Here is a 14,949-nt window from a genome sequence, read left to right on the forward strand (position 1 = left end):
CTGTTCTTACTAGAATCTTTTTGTGTTCATAGGACTTCGTAATTGATTCCAGCTGGCGTTATCGAAGTACCGTGCTCACACCTATGTTTGTGGGGACTCAAGCTTCTCAGAGTATCCACAGGAATTTATCACAAGAAAGATCCCTTTCTGCTTCTGGGCCAGTTGGTGGTCGAGTGAGGGCTACCCAACAGCAATATGAATTTACACCTACACAGCATGTCAGTAAGTCCAGACCAGCGTCTACTGAAATTTTTTTGTTTGCAATAGGAATGATTTCATTACTGGTGCTTATGAATTTTTAACGTAAAAGTGTAAATGCATTTAATATTTTGCTTTCAAGGGCTTTTTTTTTTGTGTTATGAAGAAAAAACATTCAGTCTCTTATGAAGAAAAAAATATATATTAGTCTCCTATGTATTTAAGTTCTGTCTAATGTAAAAGAAGTTTGTTTCTTACCTAACAGCTTGAAATCTGTTCTGCCCATAAACACTGGGAATTAGGGGGGGGGGGGGGGGGGGGAGGAAAATTACCTGCTTCATAGATGTTTTCATTTATTTGTGGAGATGTTACAGCTTTTTTGGAAATTTTTTTTTTACAGGTGGTAGAAGTTCTTTTAATTGGCTAACTGGAAGTAGCGTTGACACATTGGCAGAGTATACAGTTCCTTCATCCTCTGAATCCTTGTCTTCATCCATGCTGTTGGTTAACAAACGGAGTGAAAAATTTAAACAAGCCACCTTTAAACCAGTGGGGCGAGATTTTGGGAAAAAAAGGTTGAGTTTACCAGGAGATGAGGTGGACAGCAAAACTAAAGGTCTGTAAGCCTTATGATGCCATTTGTATATAAATATTATGTTTTTATAGACAGTTTTTGTCAGTTATTTGGCTGGCAGTCCATTGTCTTTTAGACATTCTAATTGAGGTTCAACTTCAGAGATTTTGTTTCCAGGAGTGTGTGGTGATACGGAACTTGTGGCAAAAAGCTAGAATTATGCTAGGAATTGCAAAACTATATGTTGCTAGATGAAAGAACTGACTGGATAAGAAACCAGCTGGTGTGATCTTTACATTCCTACCTCTCCCTAAGACAATCATAGCATGAATTTCAGGCAGTTCTGTCCCTTCTGTTTTAACTGCTTATCTCTTTAAAGAAGAGATCTCTTTAAACATATTTTTCCCAAACCATTTCAGCTGTGCTAACACAATCTACAACATATTGCATTCTGTCATTAGAATTACCTGCTGTTTTCTGAGAATGCTCCTTCATCCACCCAGCAGGTAACTGAAAACTATCAGTACTATTCTGGAATAGCTTAGACTCCTTCTCCCCATTTCCGCCCCATTACACCCTTGCCTACCTTGTTGTTAAAATTTTGACTGAAAAGATGAGAATAGGAGTTCCATCAGGGAGCTATAAAGGTTGACCTTTTTGATACCTGAGAGGCATTTCAAGGCAATTTTGAATGGACCATGCTGAACTATGGAAACGGAGAGGTCAGCCTACCTTCCAGTCAGTTCCTGATCTTCTAACAGGAAAATACCAGTTACAGTGGTACATTTCTGTTTGCTCACTCTTCTTTCCTAGGAAATGGACTGAAGTGAACAGTGTGTAAAGTGGCCTTTCTCCATGAGTGTCCTGAGCAGCAGTTAATCCAGTGACAGTTCTGTAATAGTAACTTAAAAAATATAGTACTGTATTATTATTACCCAATCTTAAAATACATTTAGCACCTCTTTTACGTAGGGAGCTGTATACTTTATGGATTATGGTGCAAATACCATGCTTGCCTTTGAGAGCTTAAAATAAATCTGTCATATGGGACAAATTTGTCCATGAATTTTAGTGCCTTTCCTAGTACTAGTTTGGCCCTTATACCTCATCTATGTGCTTGAAGTTTTTATTTAAATGCTTACTACCTCTTCTCCTAAGAACAACTTAATTTGTTTTAATTTGCTCTCTTGTTGAAAAGCCTTGCAGTGAGTTGTTGGATATGAAACTTGGGAGACTAGCTGGTAAGCTAGTAAATACAAAGATGATGTTTGTTATTATATAATGCTCTTGCCTTAAATCTGGAGTTTGTTTGAGAAAGAAAAAGCTGTGGACATGATCCCGTGTTCCCTAGGTATAGAAGAACGAGCAGAAATTCTAAGACTGCGGAGACGTTTCTTGAAGGACCAAGAGAAACTCAGTCTAATTTATGCTAGAAAAGGTGTCGCTGAACAGAAAAGAGAAAAGGTTTGTCAATCCAAATAAGTTTGAAACCTTAAGTCCCAGTGCCATTTGCAGTCTTGTAATTCATTTCCAGAAGTAACTTCGTAAAGAAAGAATAGGTTTAAGACACTGGTTGCTACTTCAAGAGCTTTAGAAGGTTTTATTTGGAAATCATGCTGATGTGTTTAAAGCTAAATGAAGTTACTTAGCATGAGTGAGAATAGAGCTGGGTGATAACACTTCCCATCTACCGCTTAATGTGTATGAAGTGATTTTACTTGGTAGTGTCCCTAACAGCTATGGGAAGCTCTTTATGGTTCTCATCCTGGAAAGTAGGAGCCTTGAAGCTGCAGTACAGTGCAGAAATAGTTGGAGAACATTATCCAGTGTCTGCAGGTGAACTCAAAAATGTGATACAGCTGATGGACTAACCAGAACTGTTGCATACTTTTAACCTGAAGGGTTGTCAGTAATAATAATTTGCTGAGTGTTTATCAAGGCCAGAAACTTAGTACTACATGAGTTTTCTTGTTGCGTTATGTACTTAAAATAAACTTATGTATTTTTAAGCTCTGTAACAGTTTTACAGAGGTTCATGTTACTAAAAGTAACATATATTATCATCCAAAAAAGATGTTAGCAGTTAGACTAAGAGCAAAGGAACCCAGGATTGAGACCTACCTGTTTGAGACACCCTTGTAATTCTTTGCAGCTGCAGACGACTCTGTAAACAGAACTTATGTCTGGAAGAACCACACAAACACCTATTTTAGCCAATTTATATTCACTTGCAGGCTAAAGCTACCATTTCCTCCCACCCTGCAAGAGAGAATCTGTAAATGTGTTCTCTGTGACAGTCCAAAATACAACCGGTAAAACCCTCTGTGGTATTCCACAATGAAAGACCAGAGGAGACTGAATGCTGTCAGGACCCCTTAAACTCTTCAAGAGATTTGTTACGTGTAAACACACATGTAGCTTGGTGGCTTGCATTAGTACTATACCTGATGGGGCAAAACAGGAAAAAGCGGGTCCTGACCAAGACATTATTTGCGAATAGTTTTAGCAAAGTCCTAATTTCTCCAAGCATATTTCTCTTGAAAGTTTTTTGAAAATCATCCCTTTGAAGTTACGTAGAAGAAAAATGGGCTGAAACAGCAAAATTCTAAAAAGTTTACAGAGGACATAAAATTCTTCAAGCTCTCTTCTGTTTCCCTCTTCAGTTCTACCAATATATTCACCCATTGTCTGCTGGTTTAACTGGTAATGGCAGTAGTTAAAAATAAAATCCCACCCTCTAAACTTACTGCTGATTTCCTTATAGCATATCAGTGCTATGAAAAGGAAGAAAGGCAGAAGAAGAGGTAGGTTTTGTCTATATCTGGTAGTAGCTCTTGTTCAATTTAAATGTATTTCTTTAAGCCTCAGCAAAAGGCAGGGCAGCTGTTTAACAACTGCAGTTTACAGCAGTTTCATTACAGTTTGCTTTAAGTTTTACTAGGAATCAGTTCTACCAGGCTCATCCTTCTTCCTTCCCCTCCCCACCCTCCTGTGTGAAATAGCTTTAGGAACCTCATTTTACTTTGCATCTGGACCAGGCTCATAACCGTCGTATTCTGGACTGTTGTGGCTCAGCTGGCAGGCAGTAACTTACTAAACCATAGCAGCTCACTAGCTGTCTGTCATAATCATTCTTTTAAAAAGTGAGTTCTGTGCTGCCTGTATGGAAGCAGGAGCTACAAGGCATTGATATTACAAGTTAGTGGCTGAAGTAAGTCTATGATCAAGACTTTGGAGTTTTTAATTGACTAAGATAATTTGGAGTTTAACTGTATTACAGCTTTATAGAAAATGTATTGGTTTTTTTAATAAGCTTGGAAAGAGTTTATAAAACACTTTGGAAATTCTCTTCCTTCTTTTGTCTTATCTAGATACAGCTCTAAGTAATACGATTATTGTTTTTTTAACATGAGCAATGCATTTCAGGAGATGAAATCGGAGCTGAAGATGAAGTATGATGCTCAGGTTATTTTGTACAGAAGTTACCGAGTAGGAGACCTTCCTGACATCCAGATTGAATACTGCAGTCTCATTGCTCCTCTGCAGGGCCTTGCCCAGGTCTGTCTGCTTTTCAGAGGCCATTTGTGAAGCTTCCTGTTCTTGTACAGAAAATGACGTGTAGTTGGGCAACTGTTTAAAACATTGATCTATTGTTTTGTGGTCAACCTCTGTGATACTCATTTAGAGTCTGTTTTGAGGGAGTGTTTCTCCCATCCCCTGGGCTGGTGCAGTGATGAGAGAAGCTGCCTTGTAGCTTGCCTCACCTGAGCAATTGATTTGAACACTGAGGACCTGAACATCAGCTGTTGTCCATTGCCTCTGCGTTCCTCTGCCTGAGAAACAGATGACAGTGGTCTTTACAGAAATTATTGCAAAGGACATTCACTCACTGTACAGCAACAAACCAGCCATTTTTATTCCTTCACATGGCTATAGTGGAGGTGTAAAAATACAAATGAAGTTACTGTGGCTAAGATTGGACTCTGACTACCCAGTAAAGCTGATCCAGTATTCCATTTTCTGCCTGAGAGTGGTAGGAATTGTAGGCTGAACCTATTGTATTTTACAGTGTTTGGGAAGTCAGTGTTCCTGGTTACCTTTGTATTTAATTTCTTTTGGTGGTCCCTTATCTCTGTGTGAAGGGAGGAAGTAGCACGCTCAGGAGTTATCTGAATAGCATTAGATCAAGAGTAGACCAAACTCCAGTCCTGTGATAGACCAGGATGCATAGGATTGTTGCACATACAAATGTGTTTCTGGGTTGAAAGAATGCCTTTAAATCTTGGATAGAACTGTCTGTACACACAGTCTGTCTCTCTGTGTTAGCTGCCTCAGTGTTAGGTCCAGGTCTCCTCATGCTTTGATGTCTTCTGTTTTTTTCCTGAAACCTTCTTCGCTGGCAGTGGTGTCCATAAGATGATACTGGGTGTTTGGTTCCATAGTGGGAATTGTGAATATGTGAAGATCATAAATTCCATGTTCTCCCAACGCTGTGGCCTGGTGAAACCTGTATTGTCTTGGAGTTTCTTTATGTAGAATAATTAAGATGGGATTTGAATGGGTAGTACAGTAATTTATGGCATAGGTGTGATGTATGCCAGACTAATTATTCCACTCCCAAAGAGTGTCCACATACAGGGATTAGGTACAGGGTGGGTCGTATATCTTTATTTATTAGTTTATTGTGTCGCAGCAAAATTCAGTGGCCTTACTGCTGTTGTTGTGATTTACAGAAAGATCCAACATTTGCCAAGCAACTTTTCAGCAGTTTGTTTGCTGGAATTTTTCATGAGGTACAAAAATCTAAAACTCCTTCTGAGAAAAACACCATCATCCAGAAGCTGCTGAACAACTTCAATAATTTTCTGAGTATAAGCCTGTCTTACTTTCCACCATTCATTGCATGCATCCAGGTAAATCTTGCTATATGGCATGAAAGTAACTGAATATAAATAATGTCTTTGAACGTGTGATAAACCCACTGGTAGTGAAGGTTAAATTGTATTACTGAAATTTAGACAGAGTTGGAAAGAGAATTGTTAACAAAGTGGATATTTCAAGCAACTGTGTTGAACAAGGTATTTCATGCCTCTGAACTGATTTTTTCAAGATTTCTGCAATTTCTGACCTGTGGAGTTTGAGTCACCTTTTAATGTTTTAATTGCATCAGTAACAAGAAGAGACTTGATTTTAAATGAAAGCCACGAGAACAATTGAAAGGGGTTTACGTGGGTGTCATGTGCTTATCTTCCTGTTTCTGGGAATTTCCTGTTGAGGAATACTTCAATATCTTGAGGATATCAGTAGCTGTCAGACTATTTGTTGTTAGCCTGTCTCATTCGTTTTTTTGGAAATTAGTCCCCCTGAAGTAATTGGGATTTTCAGTAATGAGGGGAGGACTCTACTCCCACCAGAAGGTGAGTTGGTGCACCACAGCCATTTCAGTGGAAAGGAAGCACAAGCCTTTCTACTATGAGTGTATACTGACTTGGAATGGATTGTGAACTTCATCTTCTACCTCAATTTTCAGGGAGAAAAAAAAAATTGTTCAAGCACCTGCTCCATGCTCATTGTCACTGTATCTAAAGTTTCTTGTCAACTGTGTTGACCTTAATGTTGCATCTGATTTGTGGCTCTCAAAATAATCTTTCTTCGGGTAGCAGGTGATGGCTTCTTTCTGTTACGGAAATTCAAAGTATCTGTGACAGTAGATGTCATTTGTAATACAGGAAAAATGTCTAGTTTGGACTAGCTTTTTAAACAGTGACAGATTTTGCTTCTTAGTACTCGTATTTGCACATCTGAAAAAATGTAACTTCTTGTTTACTTTTTTCTGTGCAGCTGCATAAAAGGTCAAATGCTATGGGGATTTTTCTGGGCTGTCTTGGTATTTTTTGAGCCAGCATCTCACAATAGCTGTCTGTTAGTATTCCCTCTTGACATTGCAGTTGTTGGTTTTCAGTCTTGATATTATTATTTGTATTGAACTATGCTGTCTGTTAGACTGTATTAATAACACTGTTGTTAGACTACTTTTTTTTCTGAGTAGACGTAAAATGAAGACTCAAAAAACAGGTAAGTTAAAATCAGTCAAAAATACGGACTTTGTAAGAGCGTAAGAGCATCTCATTGCCATCCCCGCTCAATAACAAAAGAATAACAGCACAAAGCCTCAGCCTGTGTCTTTGAGCATCCTGCATAACAGTCAGAGGAAGGTTTTTGCCCAACAGGGAACAGAGTTCATATTGATCAGGAGAGCGAGTTGGGAGAGGGTGAGAGCACACAGTGCTGAGGCTATCATTTAGCTCACAAAGGGTGTCCTGATCACTGGCCATTTGGAAATACAGCTTCTGTTTCCTATATACCAACACTATAATAAATACTAGCTTGTTTCTTCTGAGGCTTCCTCTTTCACTGCCATTTCCTTCTGGTGGTTTGACTTTTTGGTTTTCTCAGGCTTAAGTCCCATCAGGAGAGTAACTTGGTGATGAAATAAGCTGTTCTCATCTACAGGTATAATCTTAAAACTGACTATGAGGTTCTGGGATTGGCTTTCAGGACAGATTAAAAACCAGCTGAAATACTAGGAGAAAAGTTAACCCCATGACAAAAGTTTATATAGACTCCATAGTGATACCCTGTCTCTGAAGAACGTAAATTGCCTTATAAATATTTCAGCTGTCAGGCCAGCTCAGATACCATTTGTCCTAATCTTTGAACATGTGGTGCAAGACAGAACGCATTACATATGGAGCAAGGATCATTCCCTTTGCTTTCAGAAGTGATCAAATAGTCACCAAAATGCACTAGATAGAAAGAAATCTGCTTTGATGTGGGACACTGTCTCTGAATTTTGAGTTTGGGAGAGTATTCATTCTCTGGATGTACAGTTATATTTGCACAGTTCTTACACTTTTTTCTGGGAATCCCTGAGTTTTTGGTCTTACCTTAGCAAAGCTGTTCTTAAGCTTTTAGATTGTGCAGTGGACACTGTGTCCCTGACATAACCCCTGAAAGTTGGCAGTCAAGGAGTGTGTGCCTTGTACGTAGCAGTGTCTGGGGCACATGTGCAGCTTTGAGAGAAACTGCTAGCTGAAACTGCCTGAATTAGCAGGTGAAGCATATGCTAAGCCAGGGATTTACCTGGTTTGTAACTCGGGAAGCTACAAGAAACTGTTCTCTTTTTATTGAGTACAATTTATTGGTGTGAGAGTCTCAAGTATACAAATTGTGTAATGAGTTTGCTTATGCCAGGTGCCTATTCTGCAGTTTTTGTGGTGGTTGGTGGTTGCCATTTATCGAAGAATTGTAGCTTGGTTGTTCTCACAGTCTGTTGTTGCAATTTCAAATAGCAATTCTTTTTTCACTTGGTGTTCTTGAACATACTGTGTTGCAAAAGTCCAACGTTAATTTTTGTCCTAAAACTCAATGCTGTTTCTTGTAATGAAAGTTATGTTACCCCTCTTCCATGCTGTAGATTTTTTTTTTCTTCCTGTTTGGTTAAGATATTCGTGCAACTTTTGTTTAGGTTCTTAAATGAAAAAAAACCCAAACCCTGGCTTTAATAAACTTTTCTGCCTCTTTCTTGATATTTGGGTTAATGATTTAAGTATTTAAAAAACCCTTCATGTAAACAAGAATATTTATCCTGGAAAAGAGTTTATTCTGTAGTTGGACTAATGTTAAATACAGTAAAGACCTGCTAGAAATACTGTCATGTTTTGAAATGGAGCAGGACTAGTTGGGTACAGTACTAAATGAGTCTGCCAGGAAGCTGTGGTATGCCAAAACTGGGTATATAAGCCTCCAGCTCAGAGAAGACATCGTGGTTAATCATGCCTTTAATTTATGGCAGGAATGCACCACTCAGCAGGTTAAGTGAAATGCAGCTGTTGTGTAGCAGGCACCATGCTGCCAACAATTGAAAAGATTGAGGCTGTGAATGGTCCATTTACCTGTCCCCATTTCCCCTGTGTTTGTTGAGAGGGTTGTCCTGTGCCCTGGAGACAGACGAAGTAGAGGGGTTATTCTCTACTGTTCTCTGTCCAAAGAGCAACAGACAGGGGAAAAGATCCCAGTTTTCTCAGAGTTTGGTAGAGTTCTTCTGGAGATTTAATGGCTTACTTCCAAAGCTTACACTGTAAGGAAAGGAATGCCAAATAGGTGATCTCTAAAAGGTGATCCATATAGTTTTAGACCAAGTAGACGCCTGTTGTTTTGTTTTATTTTACAGGAAATGAGTTACCAGCACAGAGAGCTACTGGAACTGGATTCAGCTAATGTGAGCACAAGCTGCCTTGCAAGTTTACAGCAACCAGTGGGCATCCTTCTTCTGGAGCACACGCTGATGGCTCTGTCCCCTGAAGAGGAGCCCCCATCCAAGCGGATGCGTGGGAGGACAGAGCTTCCCCCAGATGTGATCAGATGGATTGAACTTGCTAAGTAAATTCTTGTTTGAGACCATTTACTCCCATTTAGGTTTACCTTGTGAAGAACTCTGCCTTTATGGCTTATGAGATTTCTTCTTTAGTCTTTCCCTCTTTTAGACTTACATATGCTTTCAATTTCTTGTCAGTTAATTACTATCTTTCACTTAGAGCAGTTAGATTTAACAGCTGGGCACCCTGATGATGCTATCAGACTGCTGAAAAACATGTTATTGATAGCTTTTCAACTACAAGAATTTCCACAGTTCAGGTATCCTACAAGATGAAGTTTATCTGGTTCGATTTATACTTATGATCTAAAAAAGTATTATTACAAGCCAGTAGTATTAGTGTTTATTGAATTAGTATTTTTAATAGCTGATGTTTGCATTAATATACATTTGTTCAACTAATTAAAAGATTTCCCTTTTCAATTTTACTAGGTTGTACCGATCTCTTGGGGATTATGATGTCCTTCGTGGCATTTTCAGTGGCAAGATTGGAACTAAGGAAATTACACAGAAAGCATTGTTGGCAGAAGCAAGGAGTGATTATGCTGAAGCAGCTAAATATTATGATGAGGTAAAATGACAAGAATATTTTTTTGTTTCATAAATATCTCGTGACTTAAAACTAATAAGCCAAAATTAAACATTTTGAGAAGTAGCATATTGTTTAAAAAGTCCTTGTGTTTCGTTTGATTGATGATTCAGTCTGTAAAGACATGGGAACAGATGAACGGTCACAACAGAGCAGTGTGATACTTTTTACTGTTTGTTACAAAGTTTCATATGTGAGATGCCTAGGCAGACAAGTAAAATACAATGGGCGTGCTGCCCACCCCAAGAAAGCAAGCTGCATGTGTTCATGGCAAAGAAAATCTGAGTTATAGTGGGTAAAAATTAAGAAGGATCTGTTTAACCTTGTTTTAAAGTCTTCACTTTAAAAATGCAGGTTTACTAAAGATGGCTACCTGAAATAAATTTATATATAAATACTGCCGAGCTTGAATTTTCTGCATTTAATGTTGCTGTTAAAGTCTGGTGAGACAATAAATTATTGTTAAGCTCCTGGTTATTTAGAGCTGAAACATGTCAGATTCTAGCTGAGAACCTTCCTGCCCCTCAAATTAATTCCCTAGGCACTCTGTAAAGAAGACTGGCAAGATGGAGAGCCAACAGAAGCGGAGAAGGACTTCTGGGAGTTTGCATCTCTGGAATGCTATGACCACCTCACAGACTGGAAGTCTCTGGAGTATTGTGCTACCGTTAATATTGACAGTGGAAAACCTCCAGACCTAAGCAAAATGTGGAGTGATCCATTTTTGCAGGTTTCTAGATATCTCTTTATTGATACTGTACCATTTTTATCTCTGCAGGCATGCCCTACAGTACTGTGATTGTGGGTGGAAATCAGGTGCATTGTTTGGGTTACTTTATTATGGAAATTAGCAGAGATTCCAATATATAAAATATAATCGAAGCAATTACTTTAGCTGCTTTTACATAGTTTAATTTTTACCTTGAGTCTATGGGTGATCATCATCTGTTGTTGTTGTTGCTTTTATCACTTTTATTTGATCCATGTTTTACAAGTTACCAAACTGCTGGTTTTGAAACTGGTAAAATTTGCTAACTCCTTGAACCTATCAGAAAAGACTGCTGTGATTTTTTTAGCAAATTGGTATTTGTCTAAAGAGAAAACATTTAAAAAACAGTTCAGAATATATTTATTTTATCTGCCACTGATAACAAAACTGATCATGTAATGTTCCATTCCTAGAAATAAAGACTATATTTTCACCTTGTAGGAGACATATCTGCCCTATATAATACGCAGCAAGTTGAAGTTACTGCTCAGTGGGGAAAATGACCAGACTTTGCTAACTTTTATTGATGAGGCAATGAAGACAGAACAGAAGAAAGACATTATAGAAATGCATTACAGCCAAGAGCTTAGTCTACTTTACATCCTGCAAGATGATTTTGACAGAGCCAGATATTACATTAGCAATGGCATGCAGATCTTCATGCAGGTAACAATCTCTGCTGTCACTGATATGATTTTTGTATGTAAACTCATGGAACAATGAAACTATTGTTGCTGTTACTGCTGCTGGATTATACTCTGGAGAGAAACACTTGCCGAAATACAACAAAATCTAGGTGCTTTCCCATCATATGACAGAACTTCCTTTGAATTTGCTGCTTGCAGTGATGAGAGGGGAACCAGCCAGTGGAGCATCCTCTCATTTTAATTAGTTTTGTTTTGCTGATTTCATCTATTAGAAGTTTTTCGGCGTAACTGTTTGTGCTGATTAATAGCAGTTTTATGTCATTCACCTTTTTAGAAGCCTTCTGTGCCCAGAACAAACTTGAAAAGAGTATCATATTGAGAAGTTACAAATTCCATCCATTACCAAGTTTTGATTAGACTATAGGACTATCCTAAAATGTAGGATAGGAATTACAGCTAGAGTATGCCTCTATGCTTGTCAAAAGCCGAGTTGTTCTTAGCTTACAGGCTATTAAATTACTTTTAAAAGGTTGGGTTGTAGAGCATACTATATACCAGCATCAGGTCACTAGTTTGTAGAGCACTGCATAGAACCACGTTGTAAATTCTGTAAGTGATATCTCCCATTCTTTCAATTTCTTTTCAGAGCTATTCCAGTATTGATACTTTGTTACCTCAAAGTCGAATGACCAAACTGCAGTCTGTACAAGCTTTGACAGAAATACAGGATTTCATCAATTTTATGACCAAAAGAAGTAAAGATATTTTTTTCTTAATTGATTTTCCTTTCTTTGTGTTAAATAAGCATGGTTTCCTGAACTTTGAATTTCTATTTCCTCACTTAGAGGACTGAACTCCTGTTTGAACGAGCATAGGTCTGGAATTACTTCTTACTGTCTTCTTGACAGTTGTGTAAGATAAGCTTGAAGATAATTCTGTGTTATATTGCAAAGTTTTATTAGCCTAGCTGTTGTGTAAGAGTTAAATACCTCTTTTGGAAGTGTAAGTAATAGTTTTAAACTAAGATTTTTGTTGGGATCACTTTTGGTAGCAAATAATGCTTAGCAGAGATAAGATGGATGTGGTGTTTAATTTATAGCTACTGAGGTAGGCATGAAATACAAATTTAGGCACATAAACGAAATTTTATATAAAATCTAGTTAACTATATTCCAGCATATTCCTGTATGGAGAGATCTACGCAGTAGTGATTCCCAGTGACAGTTGATACCATGCCTTTATTGAATCTCCTATGCTTCAGCAATAAACAAAAGCAATATGATCGCCAAGCAGTGTATTTAATGCAAGCCCAGAAATGCAAGTTGGTTCTTTTATTACAGTTTTCTGAACTGAACTAAATTTTTGAATGTTAGACTATGTTTGGTGTAGGCCTTTTTCATACTGTTTGGATTTAGATGCATTGACAGTATTCTTAATTGATTTCTAGGTAACCTAGCTTCACAGGCTTCCCTTAAGAGACTTCTCAGAATTTGGACAAGCAGATATCCAGATGCTAAAATGGATCCTATGAACATCTGGGATGATATCATTACAAATCGGTAAAATTACATTCTTGGGTTAGCTTTAGTTCTGTCTGCTTGTTGAGTTCTGAGAGGTGCTTTTTCTAATGTTGCTTGTTTCCATGGGACTGCAGGGGTGATATAGTGTATGCTCTTTTTTTTTTTTTAACTGTTGTAATAGCTTTATCAGTACAACTGGGTTTTGTGTGACTAACTTGTGGTGAGAAGCAAAAGGAGGTTGAGAAATGGCCAGGGAATAAACTGTATTTTGATAGGGAAATGTAACTGCTAGTTCAGGTGTTCTCTTGCATCAGTGACTGCATGCGCTGTGCAAGCTAGCCCACTTCAGCAGCCCTTAAACACATCCCCTTGTAACTGAGTAGATCAGCTGCATTCAGCTCAATGAAACACCACCCAAAAGGCCAGTCTGTTATGAATAAAAAGGCTTACCTACTTTGCAGGCAGTTCCAGAGTTAGGGTGTCTACAAAATAAGCCCAGCCCTGTCGCTATCAGTGTTTCACATGTTTATAGGAAAGTCTATGACTAGTGCTGTAATTAGAGACTTCTGCAGTGCAACTGTTGCTAGAAAGAACAAAGGCTCTCCAGAGATTCTTTTGGATTAGCTTCAAAGAAGCTGGAATGCTTTTCCAAAGCTGACAGTTTTCTGTCCTCCCGGTGGTATCTATCTTCATCCCAACCACACTTCCAGTGCAAATCTAGATTCTTTCTTTTGCTGGTGGACAACTTCTTCAACAGCTCTGCTGATACCCACTGTACTCTGTAATTTGTTTTATTATCTCTTGGTATCAGGAAAAAATGGCTACAGAAGAGCTTATTGCAGGTAAATATTAGGCAGCATATATGGTATGGCTTAATCCTTTACAAAGTCTCAAAATAATTATGAATTGAAGGGTTACCAGTGTCTTAAACACTTTTAAGTGCTTTTAGAAAACCTTTATCTCAAATTAGTGACAGAGGATGTGCAAAACCCCATTCCAGACTGCAGTGCTAGCCTCTGCATTGAATAACAGTCTACATGATGAGAGGTGGTATTAAATAAGATAGGACTAGTTGTAGATTGAACAGAATGTAGCATTTCCCTTTCAAAAGCTGATTATGGTCACTTGTCTTTTCTGCAACACAAATTTCAATGTTTACACGTGTGGTGTGATATACATTTGAATTTCAGATTGACATAAAAAACAGCCTGGCCCTTACACTATATAACTGAGACTCCTGTTTATCAGCACTTCCGTCAAGTTGGAACGCAAGTCATGGCTTGGTGAACTTAGAGGTTGTAGCTTTGAAATCCCACTCTGTTATGGACATTTCTAATACCTAATCACATCAATCCAAGATCCTAGAATGCTGTCAGTGTCAGTATGTCCCCAGTTAGGACTTTCCAGATTCCAAGGACTATATTTAGCCCTTGCTAAAGGTGATCGCTGTATCTTGTTGGTAGCTTGACTACTTGCAGTGTCTACTGTCAGGTAGATCAACACTTCAATGTTCCTGCCCTCGGATGCATGATGGAGCGATTTGTATTCCTGTTGTTGTTGTGCAGGTGTTTCTTTCTTGACAAACTGCAGGAGAAACTTCTCTGTGATCAGGCCAATGATAGTATGGAGGTGGATGAAGAATACAGTGCTGGTGACCAAATGGAAGTAGATCAACAGGGTGAAGACATGTACTCAATGATTAGAAGCTGTAAATTTAACATGAAGATGAAGATGGTAGAAAGTGCCAGGAAACAGGTGACTGTACTGTCTGATAGCTTCCAATTTTGAGAGAAAATGCATAGAAACTACAGCTGAAAAAGCATTTTAGGTGGTCTTGGGTACCTTTTTGTCAGGGCCTGCTGTCCCGGACATTTTGAAAGCTCAAGAAAGTCAGTTCCAAGTGAGAGAAAACAAATGGATAAATGTTAATTACAAACTTGATGACAATTTGTCATTACTGGAAATGTGCCTGAAGGCCCCTTTTGATCCACAGGTGGTTTCTGGCATTTTAAAGGGCAGATAAATAAAGTATCTGAAATGCTTCAGTCTTTAATGGATGGGATGCTTGCAACCACTTTGTTTTCTCATTTACAAACAATCTCTTCTGTACAAGGAAACAAATCAAGTTCAGATTGAATCAATATAACTTTAGTCAGCAATAGTGAAAACATTTTATGAGATTATATATATATTTATGGTTTTCATTAATGCTGTT

The 14,949-nt window shown here is 38.2% G+C and overlaps 1 protein-coding gene across 2 annotated transcripts in view; it reads left to right on the plus strand.

Annotated features, from left to right (window-relative positions):
• Positions 1-14,949, plus strand: part of PRKDC (protein kinase, DNA-activated, catalytic subunit) — an 81,600-nt gene that overhangs the window by 48,990 nt on the left and 17,661 nt on the right. For both annotated transcript variants that reach the window (XM_080381459.1, XM_080381460.1), the window contains exons 58-69: positions 33-222; positions 599-814; positions 2,124-2,236; positions 4,199-4,330; positions 5,506-5,685; positions 9,006-9,214; positions 9,642-9,780; positions 10,340-10,528; positions 11,009-11,233; positions 11,861-11,969; positions 12,662-12,773; positions 14,300-14,489. In XM_080381459.1, coding sequence (XP_080237585.1) covers positions 33-222; positions 599-814; positions 2,124-2,236; positions 4,199-4,330; positions 5,506-5,685; positions 9,006-9,214; positions 9,642-9,780; positions 10,340-10,528; positions 11,009-11,233; positions 11,861-11,969; positions 12,662-12,773; positions 14,300-14,489 — 2,004 coding nt within the window. The remainder of the gene's footprint in view (positions 1-32; positions 223-598; positions 815-2,123; positions 2,237-4,198; positions 4,331-5,505; positions 5,686-9,005; positions 9,215-9,641; positions 9,781-10,339; positions 10,529-11,008; positions 11,234-11,860; positions 11,970-12,661; positions 12,774-14,299; positions 14,490-14,949) is intronic.

Source organism: Falco punctatus (genome assembly GCF_963210335.1).
Source record: "Falco punctatus genome assembly, chromosome: 3".
In the NCBI taxonomy this organism is placed as follows: domain Eukaryota; kingdom Metazoa; phylum Chordata; class Aves; order Falconiformes; family Falconidae; genus Falco; species Falco punctatus.